This window comes from Egretta garzetta, unplaced genomic scaffold (genome assembly GCF_000687185.1).
Source record: "Egretta garzetta isolate BGI_Z169 unplaced genomic scaffold, ASM68718v1 scaffold112, whole genome shotgun sequence".
Lineage (NCBI taxonomy): Eukaryota > Metazoa > Chordata > Aves > Pelecaniformes > Ardeidae > Egretta > Egretta garzetta.
In genome coordinates, this window is record NW_009258884.1 from 582270 (window position 1) to 603971 (window position 21702).

A 21702-nucleotide genomic window follows, 5' to 3' on the forward strand; every position below is an offset into this window, starting at 1 on the left:
AACTCAAATGACTCAGAAACCTGATGGTTTGAAAATAAAAGCTCCTAGAAATGCTCATTTCCAACCTTTCCTGTGCCACTTGCACAAGAAACTTTGCGTTCCCCTGGCTACTTTAGAGGGAGAAAGAGACCAGCAAGCAGGGAAGGATCCACGTCTGACAGCTAACAAGGGCTCCCCCCCTCCCGTAGGTCACACATCAGAGGTACCCAACAGGTTTGGCCAACCACCCCTGCAGCTCACAACCCCCATGCACAGCGGTTTGCCTGTAAAGGCCGGCATTAACACCTTCACTTGGTACCCACAACAGCATCCGAGTATCGGGGATTACAGCAAGTGCCCAGATGCACACGGAGCAACTGGCGTGTGTAGGGTGGCAAAGGCAAAAGCCTTCAGAAGTGCCACGAAGAACCAGAAACAGCTTTCTCCTGCCATTTGCTTTCTCCTGGAAACATGCTCCGACAGCCCCGTTCCAGTGGAACATGTAAGCTTGGGAGAAAAACGGTTTCCCTGGATCTGGACACCACTACGAGACAGGAGAAAAACCACCACCCACCCCCAAAGTCTCATTACAGACCTGCTCCATAGACCAGAAGAAATTCCACCGTACCCATCTACTCCTGAAGGCAGGGAAGAGAAACCTGCCGGCTCCTTCTCCCGAGGCCTCGCTGGGCAGTCGGGATACAGCCCCCTTCCAGGAGCTTTTACATAGCTGGGGACTGGAAGGAGCCCCACGGCTCTCCATCGGCAGTCAGCGTGTAAGGAAGTCTCCAGATAAGCCCGCATAAATGGTCAAATTATCAACAAGATAAGTTGAGAAGGAGAAAAAAAAAACCAAAAAAAACCCAGAACCAAAATAAACTATGGCACCTCTCCCCACGCGAGCGCTCTCTCGTTAGAGAGCACACGCCTGGAAATGGGGTCTGGTCCGTGGCAGCAGCCAGGGCTACCCCCGCTTTGCACCTCAAGCTTAAAACTGGTGGTGGGTTCACACCGCTGCCGAGCCCAACCTCCTCCCTCGGAACCGGTAGGACATTCTTCCTCCCGGGCATGTGCAGGCCTGGGTTTGGTTTTGTTTTAAAGTCTCATTACAGTCAACGACCAACAGCTAAAGGAATTCTTGCACGCAGACGTTAGACTGAGGTAGTACAGTCTGAATTACTGACCTATAAACACCACTGCGGCTATTTGGGGAGCGCATTGTCTAAAGATTCTCATTTAAATCAATAGAATAGAAAAACTAGAGCCTTCCAAACCCATAGCCCAGTTTCATTACACGCTTCTGCTTTTTTGATTCAACTGCTGGAGCATCAGGAGATCCTAGGGGAAGAGGCAACCATGTTTACAGCTCAATATAGAGTACATATAGCCACAACCAAAGCACCCCCCGAGCCGTACGATCGGAGATTTATGGAAACCAAATCCTCTTGCTCAAGGGCAGTCAGTCAGCCTGGTACAGCTTCTTGCAGTAATAATGGCAGAAGGGTATCAGAAGTTATCCAACCAACATTTATTCTGGTTTGGAAGTTAACTGGATAAACCGGACACGCTCGCAGATTGACTGCATGACCTGCTCTCCCCGCAGTTAATTAATTAAGCCAACAGCAACGCAGACTGCCCTCGCATCCCAGGGGTGCAAGCCGACAGCGAGGGGGAACAACCCCCTCCAAGGAGGCGCGCAGTCCTCTTCCGTCCCTAAGGAGCCAGCCTGGAGCCACAGCAGGGCTGGGCTCGCCAGAATAGAGGGAACGCTGGCAAAATAGCTCAGAGGAATTGATGGAGGCAAGAGGCGCAAGCCGGCTTTGGCGCCTCGGAAGCTGTGTTCAGGTCAACACCGCTTCCAGCCTTGCTCTAACTTACTGCTGAAAAGTCGAGACAACCAAATACCCGCTGTCACACGTGTCCGAGAGCAGAGTTTTAACCAAATTCAACGCAGATACTTCAAAATGCAGGAACACTATATTTATTAGGTCAATATTTCATTTTAGCAATACAGTTACAGAATATCACAATGCTGGTTACAAACATAGTATGGTTTGATGGTTACAAACGATGTCGGGCACTGCAGTCTGGGAGAAGGAGGGTACGAAACGTTAGTCCTGACACGACACGTAGGGTGGTCTTCAAAGGCCAGTAATGACCAAGATACTCTCATAGAAATGAACGTGGCACTACAGGTAGAGATTCTGGTTTAGAGGTGGTTTTTGTGTAAGTAGTTCGATTTATACAGTTATACAGTTCAAGCAACATCTTTTTTAAAATGCTATTAAATTAAAATCCCCTGTAGTTCAATAAAGTATAAAAATAGTACTGAACCTGGTAATATTCAATAAAATGTAGAGTTCATTCACATCATTAAGTAGTAAAGAAACTGTAAAGTTGTAGTTACCATGGCAACATCGCTTCCCATAAAGGAATATACATCAAGAAAAAAAAAAAAAAGTTACACGTATGGTACCTGCGACAATTATTTAGCGATCCAACACTGAACTTGTGCACCACAAACCAAGTTTCTAAATATCTCTATTTATTTATATAGTATATATCTTTTTAATCTTAAAATTTACTTTTTTTAAAAAAAAAAAAAAAATGTGCACTTCAACAAACCCACTAAGGCCACTCATGCTATAGATACCTAGGATTGCAATGAAATACTGTCAAACAAGACCCTAGAGCACGCACCTTTGTATCACCGAAGGGAAACCTGCTTCACTGCTTAGAACATTCCTGAGATTTAGGGACAAAAGCGTTACCGGTGCCGCCAATTTTTTGTACGTGGTTTAGTTTGTTTCTGGGTGAAGGAAATTTCTTCCCTGCTTCTCACAGAGATCCTGGCAAGGCCAAGGAACACAACGTGCGACGGGCCGGCCGCGTCGAAGACTGAAACACCCGCAACGAAGAGTCCGATTTGCAACTCACGGTTGGCCGGTAATTTTCTTATTATAAAACGTAAGGAAAAAGGGAAACGATGAGCTGTAGGTGAAATAAGGTTCCTGCACAGGCAGCAGAGGGAAGGATCGCGGGTTCAAGACCTCTCCCCCACGCTATCTGCTGCTCTCCTGCGAAGTCAAATCCGATCCATACAGATCGAGTACAGTTTTTGTCAACAGCGTCAATCATGCTTTAGGCACGCTGCGTTTTCCTTTGTGTCCTCTACCCGTACGTAGGGCTATCAAAAGGAAAATCGAGTCAAATGGGAATTTTTTTGTACCATGAGAAGCAGCACAACGGCACCTCTAGCAAATTTCAGACAGTTAAAGAAAAACTTCATTTTTCAAAGTTACAAGAGAACATCCTTGTCCTAATAAGTTAGAATTCAACAAAAACCCTTCAAAGTTATTTAACAAAAATTGTGTGCAAAAAGAAAAAAAAAAAGTCTTAAACAATAGGTATTGACACAGAGCAAAGAGTGCACGCGAAGCCGAGGATACCGAGGCAGACGCTTACTGGTTGTAATTAAGATCACGCTATAGAAGTGACCAGACAACTGTTTGGGGCCAAGCAGTCACTAGTTGTTGTACTTGAAGTAGCTGAGGGATGGATTTATTGTCAAAGAATCCTTCCACAACTTCCCCTCCCCCTTTTGCCAGCTCTTAGAAAAAAAAAAAAAAAATAAAAAAAAATAAAAATCTTTGTGTGCCTTTCCCCTGCCACAAGCCATCCAGAACAGCCCATCCTAACAGCGGAGGAATCCTGACATCACCTCCCTCCCGACTGCAGCGTTTGCGTAAAACGGGACGTACAAATGGCCGAGACAACCAACCTTACGCTGAAAACAAAGTAGGAAGGGTTTAATTTAAACAACAGTTAAAATACTTTTCCTTAAGGTGACACCTGTCCTCACCGCTTGCATCCAATTACTCCGGTGCGATTAAGTTACTTACCTTCAAGGAATAACTCGGGGGACACCTTTCACTGGGTTCCCCCCCCCCCCCGGTCTCCTTTTGCAGTCGGGTATTTGAGCCTCAGGGGGCCGGAGCTCTCCCAGCGCGCGCGGCTAACGCACAGCCCCCCCCTCCCCAGTACCGACACGCCCACGCGTATGGAAAACCTGCGCCCCGGGGTGCAACGGGAGGGGGGCTCCCCAGTTCTGCCTCTAAGGGGAGAGAGGGAGGCACGGGGCTGCTGAGGGCAAGCTCTGCCCAGGGTGGGGGATGCAGGGGATTACACCCCCGCCCCTTTCGCTCTGCCTGCTGCAGAAGTCACGACATACTGAAGCCATGCTACAGGATCTACTCCGACCACAGTGGCACGGAGGGACAAGTCACCCACCTTCCTCTCAAGTCATCCGATTGGCCTCCTACTTGCTCAAAAATATCAAACTGTAACAGCAGAGACAGTAACAGTGACGAATGACTAACGCCACGACACTTCAGAGCCTCCAGAGGCCAACACGGACATCCGCCGAGAACTGAACTTAGGAGAAACAGGACCCAAACCTAGCAAGATCAGGTTTATGTTATGACACGGAGAATAAGCGTTACATCTGCAGCAAGGACAGCACGAGGGGAAGGTTCCAAGCTCCAGCACGCAGGGCAGGCAAGGGAGCATTTTGTAGGCAGCTGCAAAGTCGTTCCACAACCCTCCCGCGCCCTAACAACTTCAGCTATCGGCCACAGCTACCTTTCTCCAGAATTTACGTGCCTTGGCATGACTGGAGCTGCAGAGATGCTACAATGAGAAGTTCAACCCAAGAGTCAAGTCGGGATTTAATTCAGTCACGTGAAGAGCACGCTAGTAGTCCCACAAGGATCACTGCAACTACTCCTGGCCAAGTCACATTTCTTGGCCCAAGTCCATTATCAGAGAGAACTGACTGGGTGACTTTTAGGACCTTAATTCCTTCCAGACAAGCCAATGCACCAAAGTTTGTAACATTCTGGTGAAGAAGCTTTAGGAAAGAAAGAAAAAAAAGTACCTCCACCCAGCAAGACTTGAGCCTAAAGCTACCGATTAAACGAACTGAACCAATGCATTTGGTTACCAGACAGAAGCGTGACGCCTCGCTAACCTGCCCCACGCTGGAAGCTCTCCTGGTTGCCCTAACTTGAAGGCAAACCATGAAACCCATACACAACCCACAGCTGAAAGAACAACAGTGGTTCACAGAGACAGCTTTCACTGGTATCAGTCAAGTAATGCTCCTCATCCCAAACACAAAACCTCGAGATCTTTGAGATTCCTTAGTCAAAGGCTGGAAATGGAGACCCAAGACTGGAAGCCCTGAGCAAATAAACGGTCTCCAGATAACGTAAGTGTAAATCCATGTACCCAGCTCAAAGCTTTTAAATGCTTCTGCAGCACAGAAGTTCCACAGCTTCTTTGGGGCAATTTTAAGCGCACCTTCCCTGCCTAAAGTTCTGACACTAGTATTACATACTTTATTTAATTTTAAATAGTTTTAATAGGACTTAAGATTTTTGTAAGAACTTTGTAATTCATCAGTGCCCTGCTGCAGGGGCATTCAGGGGTAAATACGTTTTGCCTTGCAGAGAGCCAAATTTGATTGTAGTACCTAAAGCAGTCCTAAAGAAAAATAGCTATAAACACATTAGAGTTCAAATCCACGCATGATTTTAAGTTGGATTTTCACTGAACAGCCATTGAGGATGTACTGCAGTCTAAGTCTCGATACCACAGGGGTTTTTAATGCAAATACTCCCTTACACACCAGTGAAGATATTCCGAGTCTGCGGTCATTGTATCTGCATTCCCTAATTCCGTAACTGCATTTTAAAGTTGATATTATTCAGCCTTTCCCCCAAAATATACTTGAAGGCACCAGTACATGAACTATTGGCCTGTAAAATTTCATTCTTAAAGAGAGCCATTAAGCTCAAAGTCGCGTCTGAAATTTCTATTTCTTCTCTGCACTCTTTCTCCAAGACCAACGAGCAGCTTTCCCTGTCCCAAACTTCACAAACAAATTAAAAAACCAGACCCCAAATGAAACAGCCAGTCCAAGTCCCGTAGGACCGGCACTTGCTGAGCCTCGGCTCGGACTGACCTCCCACAGCCAAGTTACAAACCCCTGAAAATAGGGGGGGAAGGGAAAAACCCCCAACCTGACAGAATCCTAACTATAGGAGCACTGTTTGTGCTGCTATAAGAAGAACTGAGGTAACAGCAGTGAGTTGTTCCTAGTTTGCTATGTTACACAGACTTTCGAATGAGTATTACCTCAACATTAAAAAAAAAAAAACAACAAACCAAAACCAAACACAAAACCACAAAACCAACACCCAAACCAAAACCCCACGCATCCAAGCAGCCCCCGCAACAGAAGAAAAAAAAATTAAGACAAGCTAGTGAGATAGGCATTGTTATAGATCTTTACAGCTGACTTCTGCTTTTTAAATTAATATAAAGGAATCGGTTTCTGGTTGTACTATCGTTTAATGTAGAAATGAAGCATCACAAAAAAAAGACCTGTTGTGCTTTTTGGCATTTTCCGCTGACCCCTGCAAACTGTACAATAAGTTGTGTTCTCCAGAAACATAAAATTGAACTGGATTGTAATACAAAACTATTAACTGGTATAAACAAGTTACTGCCTCGATTATTAGAGTAAGCCCATTCAAAAAGGAAAAAAAGATGGCTGCAGCAAAGAGTCAAGCGTTTCTAGTTTTTGCTCGTGGCATCGACATTAATATTTGTATAAGCTTACTAGGTAAAGACATGCCATCGCAACCGCTAAAGAACGTTCACTTCCTAGTTTTGTATCTATTACATGAATATAATTTTGCACTGATCATACATCTAAATGAAATCATTCTACTGTAAAAGTGAATGCAGGGGCAGAAATATTAAATTAAAGCCACTGGTCCAAAAAAACCTGTTTCTAGCAGGCTGGTCCACTTTTGATTTTCCTGGTCCTGTTCAGAAGATTAGCACTCTTGGTTGGTACCAAAGGAAGCTAAGCTTGCTGGTCTACTGGATCTTCTGTCGCTTATAGATGAACACTGGTCCAGTTCAGGAGATTAAAAACAACGGTGGTTGTTTTTAAAATTGTAAAAATACGGTGGTTACTTGCTTAACAACCTATGGCGGTTCACCAGGAGTATGTTGCTCTCCGGAGTGGTTCTTTGCCACTCTACTTCGTAAGGCAGCAGCCAAGGCTAGGGCATTCTCCCTTTTCTTGATTTTTACGAGTAGCTTTGCTACAATGCATACAGTAGAAAGACCTTTCTCGGGTAACTTCTTACAGTACGGCATTTATTCGTTCTATATATCAGAAGAAAGCTCTTGGTGAAACCTTCCGTTCATAATAAGAATGCAACTCTTTTGAACTCAAACAGTTTTATTTAATGTTTTCTTGCAGACTTTCTGCAAAGTAGCTTCTTTCGAAAGAAGAGAGAAAGGAGGAGTTTTCGGGAATACCAAGTTAAAAATGTGAGCTGAACTAAACATGCCATACACATGCTGATAAGAATTTAACACACATTCGTCCGTATGGGCACTCTTCAGCAGACTGGACCAGTGTTTCAATGCAAATTCCAGCCCCCAGAGAACTACATGGTTTAGATTTCACAGTATGACTTCTCCCCCTGTAACCTGGGGGAAAAAAAAAAAAAACCTTAACTGGTTAATTGACCGAGTTCTTAGCTACTCTGTCCATCAACGTTCTGAGACATCAGAAAAGACTGGACCACTTCTTCAGTGGATTGAGGGCTGGTGCTTACGTCCTCCAGGGCATCTGTGACCGAGAACTGCCGATCCCGCAACCGGTTCCAATTGGCCAAAATATTGTGGTATTCAAAAACTTTCTCATAATTGCCAATGGAATTGTACAGTTTAATGAGACCTCTGTAATCGTATTCAAGTCCACTGTATCCTTCACCAAAAAGCTTTTTTCCTAAAGAAATCCAAAAGAAAACAAAATTAAAAAGGTAACCCACCCATGGCTTGCACCTTACTTCTCATGTCATTTGCACCAGCAACACGAACCTTTTTGTCACAGCAAATCATCGCGGTTTTGTTACAGTAAATCAAGACAAGCAACATGCAAGCTTCCTGGATGACGGTTTGAATTCTGTCTACCTTTTCCTTTAACAGTGTTGTAGCTTGTCCTCCAATCAGATCCTTAATTGTACCACAGCTTTACCTGCGTAAAAATCTACCAGTCGTATAAAGGCGGCAGACATTTTCTGTCCCAATCTCACTCCAAATTCAATTTAAACAGTGTTTTCCAGTTTTCTACTTCAAAGTCAAATGTTTCTGTAAGGCACTGTACTTGATAACTGTACGACGTAGATTGTCTGTCTCAAGACTGAGCTACAGCTTGGCCCAAAGATGCATTTGATTTGGAATTACAACTTGACTGCAAATGATAATGGGCAAAAAAATTAAATATTTAACAAGGGCACGGTTAGGCCGACAAGCACGACAGTTTTCCATTTCTTTCAAAGTTTAACTACGTTCTGCACCTAAGTTCTAGCCCCAACTCCAAAATGTAGTCTAAAGACTAACACCCAAGCTTTTAATTTTACCCAAGCTTTCCAGGTGCTTTCTAGAGCGAGTTCTGATGCAGCACTGAAAATACTACAATTCCAGAGTTCAGTCCCTGGGAGAACATTCAACAAAAAGCGTCACGTTTCGACCGAACACACATACACGATAAACATCTTGCACGTCATTAAGTTCTTTACTAAAAATTCTAATATGCTTTTAAAATAATGCTTCCTGTAGTATTAAACTGCTATAAAGTCACACGTTGTAAGAATCACCTACCAATCGCTATGGATCTCAAATAAAGCTTTTCAGCGTTTTCGTATTGATTCATATCATAGTTATAGAGAGAAGCTAGATGGCCCACTGACAGGGCAACCTCATAGTCTTCTTGACCCAGAAGCTGCTCCTTAATCTGAATTGCCTTGATGTGCATTTCTTCTGCTTCCTATGGGGATCAAATTCACATAGGTCAGTCAGACACCACTCACCACGTCATATTAAAAAAGAGAGAGAGAGAGAGAGAGAGAGAAAGAGAGAAACCAGGAAGGTTTAAAGGAACAGAACTATGCTGTGACTCAACAGCCTGTAAGATTTTATAAAAGGCAAAAAGAAAGCCAAAACTGAATCAAGTTCTCCAAATTCTTAGTTAAGTGGATCAGCAAACAGTATCACTTCTACCGTCAAAACTGCTGTCACCCTGTCTCTGAAAGCATCGTGCATCTCAGTAGATCAGCTTGGCACAAAGCTTTGGAGAGATGAGTTATAAAGCACAAGTTTTTCAAGCACAAACCTACCAACTGAAGTTACAAACTGTGGAGGCTGAAAATCACCATTTGTCGTGACATGATTTAGAGATACCTTGCAGATTTTAAGTCAAGACCCTGACATCAATATCAGCTTACCTTAAACTTTCTCATGGACTGATACAGTCTTCCAAGGTTGCCATAGTGTTTTGCTGTTTGTACATTAAACTCCCCGAAGGCTTTTTTAGCTAACTGGAGTGAGGACAGATGCAAGTCGTGAGCTTCTTGAAGTAACCTCTGCTCAGTTTCCTTGTTGTGACAGTCTATTGCAATCTCCTCCAGGATAAGTGCTGAGTACAGGAGAGAAAACACACAACATGACTGCATTCCAAACACAGAGAGATGTTAACTGCAGGTAGCAGAAAGCAAGGTATCTCGGGAGACATCTAACCAGGCTTCGTGTTTATTACAAACTGTCTTCAAACAAGTATGACCAGGTATCAAGCTCCCAACATGTATTTTTATAGTCTCTATTTTTACTCCCCCCGCCCAAAACAAAAAGTCTTTAGGTTAAGTTTTAAATAATTTTTTTGTTTGTTTTTGACAAGCGTGTTGACAGAGAACACTGAGGACTACAAAGAATACTCTGGACTGACCTCCATCTGAAAAAAACCTCAAGTTACATTGCCTCTGTTACAGAACAGGACAAACCCATCAAAATGACTGACTTCAAGCTGTCCCAGGAACGCAGTTACGGGTACTACCTTTAACTCTCTTTGAAGACGCCAAGAGAAGATGGTCTTCTGGGAGGATGTGAGTTATAATGCCAATAGCACGTTCAGCGTGGAATCTGAAAGAGTGGAAGTAAATTCAAGATACGTGTATTTGAGTTAGCAGCTGACTGATAAAATATTGGAAACAGTAATGCAATAAATATGCATTTAAATTCTAATTGGAAAGTCTGTACCATTTAAGAACATTTTTCTGCATTTACAGTACTAAATTTGCTGCCAGTACGTCAAACAATTGTACTTACAGTGCATTGTCAAATTTTCCAGAGCTGTACTGGTGAACATACGAAGAGTAAGCCAAGTCTTCATGAGCTGTAGCTACATGTATGTTTTTACCTCCAAATACTGACTGCCGGATATCAAGAGCTGTCTGAAAGAGTTACAGGAATACCATTTCATCGGTTAATACAGAAAAACCCCCTCATGAATGTGTCTCAGTGTTAAAAAGGGGGGGAAAAAAAAAAAAGTAAATCTATTGGCTCTGAAATTCTGTAGGCCTGCACCTACATACTTGAGACAGTAAATATAAAAAAGCCACTTAAGAGTCAGGGGGTAAAAAAAACCAGCAAAACCCCATAGCTGGGGGTGGGGTTTGTTTTGTGGTTTGTTTTTTTTTTTAAAAAAACAAGCATTGCAGCGATTAAATCACGCATCAGCTATCTCTACGAATTAACTGTATGTGAGTCCCAGCAGAAACATCAGAGAGATTATGAATATCAAGAAACTGAAGACAGACATTTAGCCCTGCTGCATACCTGATAGATTGCAACAGATTGGCATATATTGTCTACGTTGAGCAAGTAAAATCCATAGTCTAGTAGCGTATCGGAATATTTGGGGTGCTTGGCTCCAAAATGCTCCCTGTAGAAACATACTTCTATTACAAATCGAGGCTAATTAAGCACAATTTTAAAAGGATTTTTTTGGAATGCTACTTACCGGGCAAGGTATACTGCGTGTTTTATCAGCTGTTCAGCCTTCTTAAATTCACGTTTTACAACGCAAGCCTAAACAGGTTGAAATGAAGGATGTGAAAAGGTGTGTACTCAGAACTCGTTTCCTCCAGATTCTGGCCCAATAGCTAACTACTATTTTTAATTTCAAAATATCACCATGGTTACTAAAGGACTCTCCAGTTATTTAAGAAAAGGTTCACAGATAACATTACTAAACTTGTATTTTATTCTGCCATAAGTGCCAGTACTGTACCTAGTCTAGATCGAACATGGGAACAGACCTTTTTATCGAATGCTCTCAGGTTAATTTTGTCGTGATTTTCATTTAAACAGCTATAACTCAAGTTTCAGGAAGAAGGAAAAAACCAAAACCCTCACAGGTCCGAGACTGGGGTGGACCAATTAAACATGAATAACAAGCTGTAAGGCTCACGAAATGGACCTGCTTACCCAAGCGTTCTGGAGGCACTACCTATCCTCACCCATTCTTGGCAGAATTTAGTTACAAAAGAAACATGGAAGATTTTAAATTCACCTTTGAAGCTTGTCGTAAAACATCCACTACTACTTTTACAGGCAGGCCAACCGTGATCTCCTTCATAGCTTCTATACACCATTTATAAGCCTGTTGAACAGAGTTACCAACACAATGAAGCTGGAACTTTGCTACGTTGCAACATTAAGAAAAATATTACTTGGCTCTGAAAAAGAAACTGGTCATTTACATGACGAAGTTTAAAAAATTCTGTTTAATTGCTTACGTGTAATGAAACTTGTTCAGCTAAGTCTTAAAAGACAGACTTAAAAAGCCCTCTTAAGGTTAACACTGAATGTGTAAGTATTTTATACTAGCCTGAGTTCTGTATTGTTACAATGACTGTATTACCTCTTACAGACAAAAAAAAGGGGATTTTATAACCTTTAAGTAATCCTCACAATTCCTACTGCGTAGGACAGCTTCCTGGTCAGTGGACTTAGGAACTAAAGGAAAACTGCAGTGTATACAGCACTTACACTTAAGTCACAGGTTTTTATAAAATATGCGCAAAGAATTGTTACCTACATTCTACTATTCTTTTTTACCCATCAAAATCAGCTTTCTGTAGTATTCTATTTACAGATTGGTAGTATGTGTTGGTTATCTACCACACATCATTTCTTAATGTTGGACAAAGTTCCATTAAGAGCTCGTAGACTAACCCAGAACAACACAGAACAAGAAGTCGATAAATCAAGTATTCCTCTGGTACTGTCACACAGGTACCAGAAGAGAACAGCAACTCAGCCTGAAAGATAACGTGAGTGATGAGCCAGTCACAGAACGTCCTAGCGGATTTCGTAACCAGTTTTCTGAAGAACAACAAACCCCAAATCCTACTCACCTCATCATAGTGGCTCTTGGCAAAGAGCAGTGCACACAGCTCGCCGTAGAGCGCTGCTTTGTTTGCCTGCTGACCATGTTTGGCGAGTTTGTCCATGTAAGACTGAGCGAGTTTGAACGTTTCTTCTCCCAAGTGATATTTACAGTTACCATTTCGAACATGCAGCAACCTTAGGAAGATACAAAGAGATCTTCTAAACAGTGTCTGAATAAATCATTTCAATATACAGCAGTACCATGGATCTACAGTTTGGTGTTATACTTACAATAGAACCGGGCTGTCATCCCAACAGAATTGCACTGTCTGAATTCAGTAACACAGAAGAACTATTTACAGAATATTGTTTCAATACACTTGTCTCTTGCAATGCAAGAATTTTTACTGTTGGAGATGTCAAATGATTTTACGTATTGATGCAGTTTTAACATATTCAAGGCTTGAACCACTTTGGTGTTGTGGCTTAGTTTTATTTTTCATAAAATCCATTCTTCTTCTGGTAAAATTCCATTTCCAAACCCCTGTAATATACAGTACTAATTCCCTTCTACCTCCTTTCCAAAGTACGGCAAGCTGAAACAGATACTGAGTAAGCACAGACACAGGTAGTTTTCATGCATCTCTGCACTTTTTCCTCAAACCTGTGAAGCACGGTGCTTCAGAAGCAGGCATTTTTTGGTTTGGGGGTTTGGTGAAGGGGGGTGTCTTCACAAGAGACTGAGTCGCATCCATTCGATGTGATCTCCAGCACGGACTTAGCACCACCAGAAAAGACCACTTTGTTGACCCAGTTCACAACAGCTCTAAAAAAACCTCTCACCCCGCCTTGCCCCGTCTCCTAAGGCGCTGCCTTTCCGTCGGAAGGATTAACAGAAGCTTCACAAAATGACAGCCAAATGCAGGCAACAAAACACAACTCTAGAGAAAGAAGAGTATGTTTCGGTAGAGAAGTAACAATTTCAGCTTCTGGCATCTATTTAAAACAAAAGTACAGAAGGTTTTTTGGTAAGTGTGAGCTGGTGCTTATTTACTTTGAAGAGATACATTAGGAATGTGTGAGTATCCTATTCCAAGCCTAAAGGGGAGAACTGTATTCCTACCCATTGCAGGCTCAGAAGAGACAGCTGCTCCTTCCCTACTGCAAATGCCTGCCACTCAGCGCACACGGAAATTTTGGTAAACTAACCTCCATTGTCCCTCCTGGAAATCTGTTACTAGACAATGAGTAAGAGAGATTGAAAAACGTCAGGCAAGCCTTTGCAAATCAGAAGTACAACATAACGCAGGAAGAGAAATACGCAGAGTGAAGCAAAGCAAAATTTAACACTCTATGGCAGACAGACTAAAACTCTCGTGATGCGAGCTGATGTCTAGGAACAGCACTTTACACCTTTTGTGATACGTTTTGATAAGTCTTCCAATAAACTGTTAAGATCGGAGGAAGGAACAGTGAGGTTTTTGATCAAGTGTTTCTCTTCTCTAAACCCAAATAGAGATTTTTAAGTTACTGCAGCTGTACCTCCTGCAATAGCAGTACGTTTGTTCTACGAATTCAGCCTGCCTCTAACACAGCCTCCTCCGGTACCTTCCTGTTGCAATGTGTCATGGAACTCAAACACTAACAAGAAAGGAAATAAAGTTCACATTTTCACAAGAAGGGCCTGGCAGGCAAGCACGCAGCAGATGTGTATTAGCCACACAAAGAGAAGATCAAAAGAAAAAACCTTCCAAAAAAACCCTGAACCGAGCTGCATAAACAAACACCAGCTTTCCAATGAGAAACACAGCAACATGGCTCAAGAACAGAAAGAAAAAAAAAGCAACGACCACATTTTTCCTTAAATAAGGTCAAAGAACTAAACATGATGTAGAAGTGCATCATGGTTTTGGTCACAGGCAGCAGAAAACCAATACTGAAGCAACAAGAGACAAGAATTTTAAAGAATCTAGAGAGAAAAAAACTAAGCAATTGCAGTTTCCCTAAAGAGGGAAACTATTTTGCCTACACGATTCAGCTGGGAGCTGCTATGCAACATCAAAAATACGAAGCCCAAATCCCATGTAATGGTATAAGCCAGTGGGGATAGCACTGCAGTTTAGATAAGCGCCTGGGAAAGATAATATCCAGTTTTTGGATGCCTCAGTGATAGTGTCTAAAACCAAAAGAAATCAACAAAAAACCCCAAGCTAAACCTAACCCAATCCTCTAGGATAAGCGCAGTTTATGTGATCCAGTTTTGAGTAACAAAGAAGTCCTTTATTAATGCAAAGGAATTTTAGAAGATAAAGCCAAGAGGAAGAATAAATGCCTTAGGACATTTATGCTAACAGCTATGAATCTCCTTTGATGTCTGCAATAATAGCTTCTGGGGAATAACTTCCCACCCCCCTGCTCAAATAAAATCATTCTCCAAGAGCTTACAAACATAGCAAACGCAACATTACACAGCAGCTTAGGAAGTCTTAAAAACATCAGGAAAAAAACCACCCAAGAATCAGCAAAATGTGAAACAATGAAGTGGGAGAACCATGTATTTGTAACACGTATTTGGGCCTTATTGGTTAACATAAAATAACGAGAGAAAGCAAACCCAAAAGGAGCTCAAACACATGCAGGGAAGTAGTAGACAAGCTTGTAGAAATCTCAAATCTTCACATTTTCTCAAAGTTTCTCCATATAATTTACTACTGCTAGTACAAAGAAACACCAAATTATGTCCACACACCCCAAAACTTTACATTATTAAAAACTGTATTCTATTAATAACGCAATATATTAAACGCCCAGAGATTACACTTCCTAGCTTTTTGAATGAGAAGAGCAACTTTTTTAAAGGGTGTCGTATTTTCAAAAGCTACACTTAAGTTTTGTTCTCTTAAAACTCTGCCTAACTCCAGTGCAAGCACAGCGGTAAGAACAAGATATTCTACAGTAGGGTTTACACAGCAACAACAAAAAGTTTATCTTTCTCCTGCCTGACTCTGCAGCGGAGTATAATTACTGCTCTCTCCCACAAAAAGGTTTTCACATTTTACATACTTAGCACTTCCAAAAGCGTTTTAAATTCTTTCTATTTGATATATTTCCAACTGAACAACGCCGCTGTTTGATTGTTTGGGAGATGCCTGACCGTAAAGCAGTGTCCTCTCATCCCCACTGTTGCCCAGAGGGACTTTGTGTTAGGGGCAGGCCACCCGCTTTCATTGCAAGAACAACGTCTGTCTCTACCCAAACAGAATTAACATCTCCAATTCAGAAGAGTTCATCCTAACACAGGATGTTTTTTCCTAGCACAAAATGAAAATCATCTTTCCGCAGCTGTGTGGGTTGTACGCTGTTGTCCAACAGGGAAGGAGTTACCTTTTTTCCCTTTCTTTCCCTTCTTTTTTTTCTATTTGGAGACGGGGAGGGAGTTTATCTTTAAGGCAGCTTCTCCAGCTTCCCAAACAGCCCAATACAACTAGGAAACTTTTTTTAGATTAATTAGAAGGCAAAGGACCACGTATGAGCAGTGGTACTATATCTATCATCCCCCAGTTCTCGGAAGGCGTACACACGTGCCCAGTCTTCTCCTGGCATCATCTTATTTCTGGAATGAAAGGCAGCAGTAGCTGGCAGGGCAGAAGGCGGCAGAGCAGCAGCCGTTGCCACAGCCCTCCAGTTGGCACACAAAATAAGAAGCTACTGGCAAAGCCCATTTACTCTTCATATTTGCCCAGCCATAAACAAGATTCAGGGGTTTTTTGGATCAGTTTTCCAAAACAAGTTTTGCCCTATATTCAGATAAATACAATAAATACTTTGTTGTTCATTACAGCAGCTAAAAAAAAAAAAGAGAAAAAAACCCAACCACGTGAACTATGCTCACTACAGACAGGTATTCAAGCATACAGCTGTAGCACACGAGAGGCCAGTCACCGTGTTACTGATGAAAACAACCTGGCTGCTTTCAGCAGGCTGCATCAGTCCAGCTCACATCTAGGGTACACAGACCAAAGAGCAGAGCACCTGAAAACCCAAAGTCGTAATCTTCAAGGCCTCTGAGAATGGAATTTGAATTCTCAATGGACTCCACTACAGGCCTTGAGAAACGAGGCAGGTACAAAACCCAAATGCCTAAAACCAAAATTCTTTTCCAAATACTTAAGCTGTGGCTGAAGGTGTCCACAAGAATTAGGCATCTAGATATTCACCTAACTGCATAATTCAGTAACTCAGCACAGAGCAAGAGAACCCATTGGACCTGGAATCAGGAAAGCTACGGTTTCCTTTTATTTCTGCTCAACTGTATTTATATCATTTGTGTTTGGATTTGGCAAAATTCTTCTTGTAGTAAGTATAACCGCAGCAAACACCAACACGTAACATTCCTTCACAGGCAAGAACCCTTGAAAAAAACAAGGTGCTGGACCACTCCTGCTGTCCAGCACCTATTACCTACGATATATTATGCAGAAGGGCAAATTGGTGCGTTTTTTCCATTGAACGCCCTGCCAGTTTTCAAGTTGAAAACCCAGGTATTAGTGTAAAACAAGCACCTTCTGATCTTCAGCTCTAACCACTAACTAAGGGAAGTATTTTGGTGCAGCAGAATACTAAAGGAAGCATCTGAGGCTTGATGGCTCCAAAGCAGTTGGTAAGACACGAATGTGTATTTCGCAGCAAGACATACAGGAATTAAAGGCAAGCTCACCTTACACAACATTCTACAGCACGAAACCAGTGAAGGATTTCATCATGAAGGGTGCATAACTGAAGGCAGGAAAGAAAAACCTTCTCAGCATCACTGTACCAGCCTGCATCTGACAGGAATCCCCCTGGGGGACAAAAAAAAAAAATAAAAAATGTCAAGAACAAACAGAAATTTGAATAGCAAAACACGTTTTACGAGAAAAAGGCTTTGCTCAAGTCTTACAATAAGACTACTTATATTTCATTACCAATAAAGACAGGAATATTAGTTCAGTATTCCCCATGCCAAAATACAGAAAGTCATTGCTAGACAACTCTAGAAAAAAGGAGAAAAGAAGTGAGAGCAAAGGAAGCCTTTTTCTGTTTCACAAAACAGGGCTGACACAGTTTCATAAAACCGCATACTACGTACAGGAATCCTATCAAGGTTAAACCCTCCAGTCCTGAATTGAAGAGGATGAAATGTAAGAGTAGAAGAATCCTCCTTCAGCTGAGGATGACTTTTTGGAATTAACATGGTTTGCCTATATAGTCTTAGATACTAAAATCCAATACATTTTACTTAAGACACCAAGGAGTTTTCTAAATATTAAATTCAACAAAACACACTTGTTCTTTAAAAAGAAACCACAGACAGTAACATAAAAAAAAAAAGATCAGCATTAGTTAAACTGAAGGTTGCATGAAAGAAAGCATCGTATTTTAAACACCCATCATCACCAGTTACCTAAAACAAAACCAATCTGGATTGCTTTTTCTTTGACAGCAGAATCCGATTCTGCTATGTAGGAGCACCGTCTACTGAAAGAATAGGCCAGTACAGAAGCAACTTTTACTCCATGGTCCATCAAAGCCTGAAAACAGTGATGAAGCAGATGTCTGAAACAAAAGAAAACAGAATTTGATTACACATGAAGTTTTTAAAACACTGCAGTCAGTTGGCTCTGGAGTGCCATGAATTCAAATGAGTAGTGATTCAGAGAAATAACTCCAACCCTCTCTCAAAGCAAAACCAGATGAATACAAGCATAATTGACAGTCTCAAGGCTAATGGATTACAGTTGTTGGATTATCCAACAAATACAGTGAGTGTACACAAAGTTCTTTACAAGGACACCCTCCAGTGTAAGCAAAATACAAGCTGCCCACACAATATTAAAATTGGAAAACAACATTTTCAGCTAAAACTTAGAGGGGGAGGAAGCCTCAAATCCACCCTTACCCCACAACTCCCATAGAAATTGCGCATAAAGGAGCAGCGACCAACCCACGCATGCAAACAATGGGAGGGTGGTACGTCTAAAGACTCAAAGCTGGTTCTGGCTACAAAGAATCTGATCTAAAAAAGTCAAATTCTGAGCATAACACCACAAATTGGAACATTTAATGACAGGAAAACTCTTTAGACTGGGGCAATCCTATCAGCTTGATAACTCTTCACTTAGGATTTTTTACAACAGCAAGAAACAGATACTTTGACTGCCGTTGCTCAGGGACTGGCTGGGCATTGATCAGTTGGTGGTGAGCAATTGGGGTTTTTTTGCATCACTTGTTTTTCTTGTTCATGCTCCCCCACCCGTTGTTTTCCTTTTACCCCCTTTTTCCCCCCCCTACTACTCCCCCTCCCCCCCATTTCCTTTTCCCCTCTTTTTTTTTTTTTTGGAATTATCAAACTGTCTATCTCAACCCACGAGTCTTCATGCTTTTACCCTTCCAATTCTCTCTCCCACCCCTCTGGGTGATGGGGTGAGCGAGCGGCTGCGTGGTGCTTAGCTGCCTACTGGGGTTAAACCCCAACAGCAGACTGCAGAGCAATAACACGGAAAGCACTCTGGGGACCAAGTACCACAGATGACTTCATCAATTTACACAGAAGTTCTGACTGTTTCACTTTTTGAGACAACGAGAGAGAGAGAGAGAGAGGCTTCGTAACTTAGAAGTTCATCTGTAAATCTAAAGAAATATTCTTATGGTTAACAGACAGGCTAGTGAAACCAAGACAATTAGAGACGTCTTCCAAATTCAAAACCTAGATCAAGAGGTGAGAGCCAAAATGGGAATTATCAATACATTAAGATGCTTACCTTTTATCTAAAGCTCGTAGCACCTTTGCAAAAACTTCTAGTTCACAAAATTCACTACCCAGTTGGCATAAGCGGCCCTGTTGGTAAAGCTGAAAGAAAAATACAAATACATTTAGAAATTTAGGACAGGGAGTTCTTCTGGGAAATTTAGCTTAATAGTAAAGATGACTTATGATGAAATCTAGACTTCAAGGTCTTGAAACACAGAAGACCGTGAAGTCATAGTTCCACTACCTCCACACAGGAGAACAACTTAAGTGGTTCAAACCTGAGCACGCATGAGAACTCCGTAGCTGGTTTCAAGGTTTTTTTATCCACAAATCGATTTTTCAAATGTCTAGTATGTCCACCTGCATCATCAAAACACTGCAATACCTAAGCTATAAAGCCAAGACAAAACCAAAGAAACCCTAAAGCCAGCAAAAATTACAGTGACTAGCTGCTTTGACACCAAATGCTGTGACAATATTTTTTTTAAATGACACAGAATCTAGTATAAAACCATGCAAATAGATTTTATATTATATATAAATATATGTACATAAATAACCCCAAACCCACAAGTTCTGCAATGGATGACTCACCAATACCCAGAGCTAAAGATACGCGTGCGCCCTGACCCCATTAATACCTGGGCTCACCCAAGGAATTCCTGCATGAGTAAATGGGATAACTCAAGTGAATCTGTTGGTTTGCATTTATTAAAAGCAATGGCTAGCTTTATGCCCAAACTGATTTGTGTCTGCCAATAAGCCAATATATCCGTTGGCTTGTTCATAAAAACAACCCATGGAGACAGTTCTTTATGCAACGCATAGTTAAGTTGCAGAGCTTGCCACATTATGCTATAAATACCAAGGATTTCCATGGGTACAAAAGTGACTGTACAAATAGACGGCAGAAAAATCCATTGCAGGCTATTAATTCCTGGTATCTTGAAGCCCCTGAGCCCCAAATGACTGAAAGCAGGGTATGTAACCTAAGGAAGCACCACCGTACACTTGCCATAGTTATATGTACCATCACCAGCCTCTGCTAGAGGCACAGTACTCGATCACACAGGGCTGTTGCAGGACAACCATTTGTTATTTAATGTGTTCTAGAAAACCCCCCCCCCCCCTTATTTTTATTAATAATAATAATAAAGAAATCTTTCTGTGAGGCAGCAACTCCACGGGGAAAAAAAGAGAGAAGCCAGTAGCTCACATCTCACAGGCACTTCTCCCTAGAAGCTCCATCTTTCACCACAGGCCATTCAAGATCCATTTCTGTTCTTCTGTGGCATCTGTACTATGCGATGCAGGGATCGGACAACCACGGTTTACCAGGAGACACAAACCAGCCTATACACTCGAGTCTCATGCCATCACGGGCACGCAGGTAAAGCACTGCCACGCTGCACTCTTCCCAGTAATTCAGAAAAACTTTTGCAGAAAAGTTTCCAGTCCCTATGTTAAGACACTGGAGCGTACGCCATCCAAGATGGGCATATTCATACCTGCAGCCAGGCCCTCCGTGCTGTCCAAGCAGGTTTTACAGCTATGAGGAACATGGACACGAGGGGTGCACCTACTCTTATTATGCAAGCAAAATAAGGCCGAGAGAACATATTATTAGAGATGCTCAATTACGAACACAGATTTAATGATTTTTTTTAATGTTCTTCTCAGTTTTAATAATTTCTTAAAATACTTTTATTGAGAAGTGTCTTGTGTCTGGTTCACCTTTTTCTCCACGAACACTGGAAGCAGATGAATTAGTATTCAGAACAAAGCGCGTGAGAACAACTCCTCCAGCCAGAAATTTAGTTTTCATCAACTCTTCTTATAAAAGCACATGACATTGATTTTACAGCACAGCAAGTTTGTTATTTTAACAACAGAACCTACCAAAAAAACTTCAAAAATCCTTTGACCTAATAATGTCAATTGCCAGAAATGAATGTTTTTCTTTTAGTAGCCTATTTTGCTGAGGGGAAAAAAAAAAAAAAGAAAAAAAAAAAAAAAAAAAAGGAACTCTCTTAAAAAGCAGTGCAAGTTTGCATGCAAACAGCGCCGTGTCCCTGTACTTCAAAGAGATCAGAGTTTCTTCTGAAGCTATATTCTCGCTGGCAGGGAAAGAACATCCAGTCCGGGGTATTTAAAAACTGCAGTCACGGTTAAGCGTTCTCATTTTCTTCAAAACAGCTGTCTGATGATAACTGTTCTATAAAACCTAAAACATATTTTCCACAACCAAAACAAGAGGATTAAATCTTGTCTAGTATTCTAGGCCCAAAACTGAAAGTGGACATCTTCTCAATAATTGGTAAGATAATTTCTGGACAAAACAAAGACATATACCCAAGCTATTTTACCAGGACTTAAACCAATCAAAAGCACCATCACATGTTCAACATTTAGGCTTTCAATCAAGTACGTTATCATTTCCCCTTATCACCTTGCAGTGCTAGCGAGCTAAAAATCCCAGTTTACTCCTACGCTAGTTTACCGAACACTAACTGCAGCAAGGCTTTTAAAATTAATATATTTATGGAGTTACATAAACGCATTTGTAATATGCCCACTCTTACATGTGATTCTTAAATTCCTACTGAATAAATGCCCTG

The 21702-nt window shown here is 41.7% G+C and overlaps 1 protein-coding gene across 1 annotated transcript in view; it reads right to left on the reverse strand.

The window, feature by feature from the left end:
* Positions 1-3943: 3943 nt before the first annotated feature.
* The window catches only part of APPBP2 (amyloid beta precursor protein binding protein 2), a 20574-nt gene continuing 2815 nt past the window's right edge, over positions 3944-21702 (reverse strand). The window contains exons 2-13 of the mRNA XM_009633922.2: positions 19095-19232; positions 17738-17889; positions 17012-17135; positions 12321-12489; positions 11474-11563; positions 10922-10989; positions 10738-10843; positions 10228-10352; positions 9956-10041; positions 9351-9541; positions 8728-8893; positions 3944-7852 (exon numbers count right to left, since the gene is read on the reverse strand). Coding sequence (XP_009632217.2) covers positions 7599-7852; positions 8728-8893; positions 9351-9541; positions 9956-10041; positions 10228-10352; positions 10738-10843; positions 10922-10989; positions 11474-11563; positions 12321-12489; positions 17012-17135; positions 17738-17889; positions 19095-19232 — 1669 coding nt within the window. The 3' untranslated portion in view covers positions 3944-7598. The remainder of the gene's footprint in view (positions 7853-8727; positions 8894-9350; positions 9542-9955; positions 10042-10227; positions 10353-10737; positions 10844-10921; positions 10990-11473; positions 11564-12320; positions 12490-17011; positions 17136-17737; positions 17890-19094; positions 19233-21702) is intronic.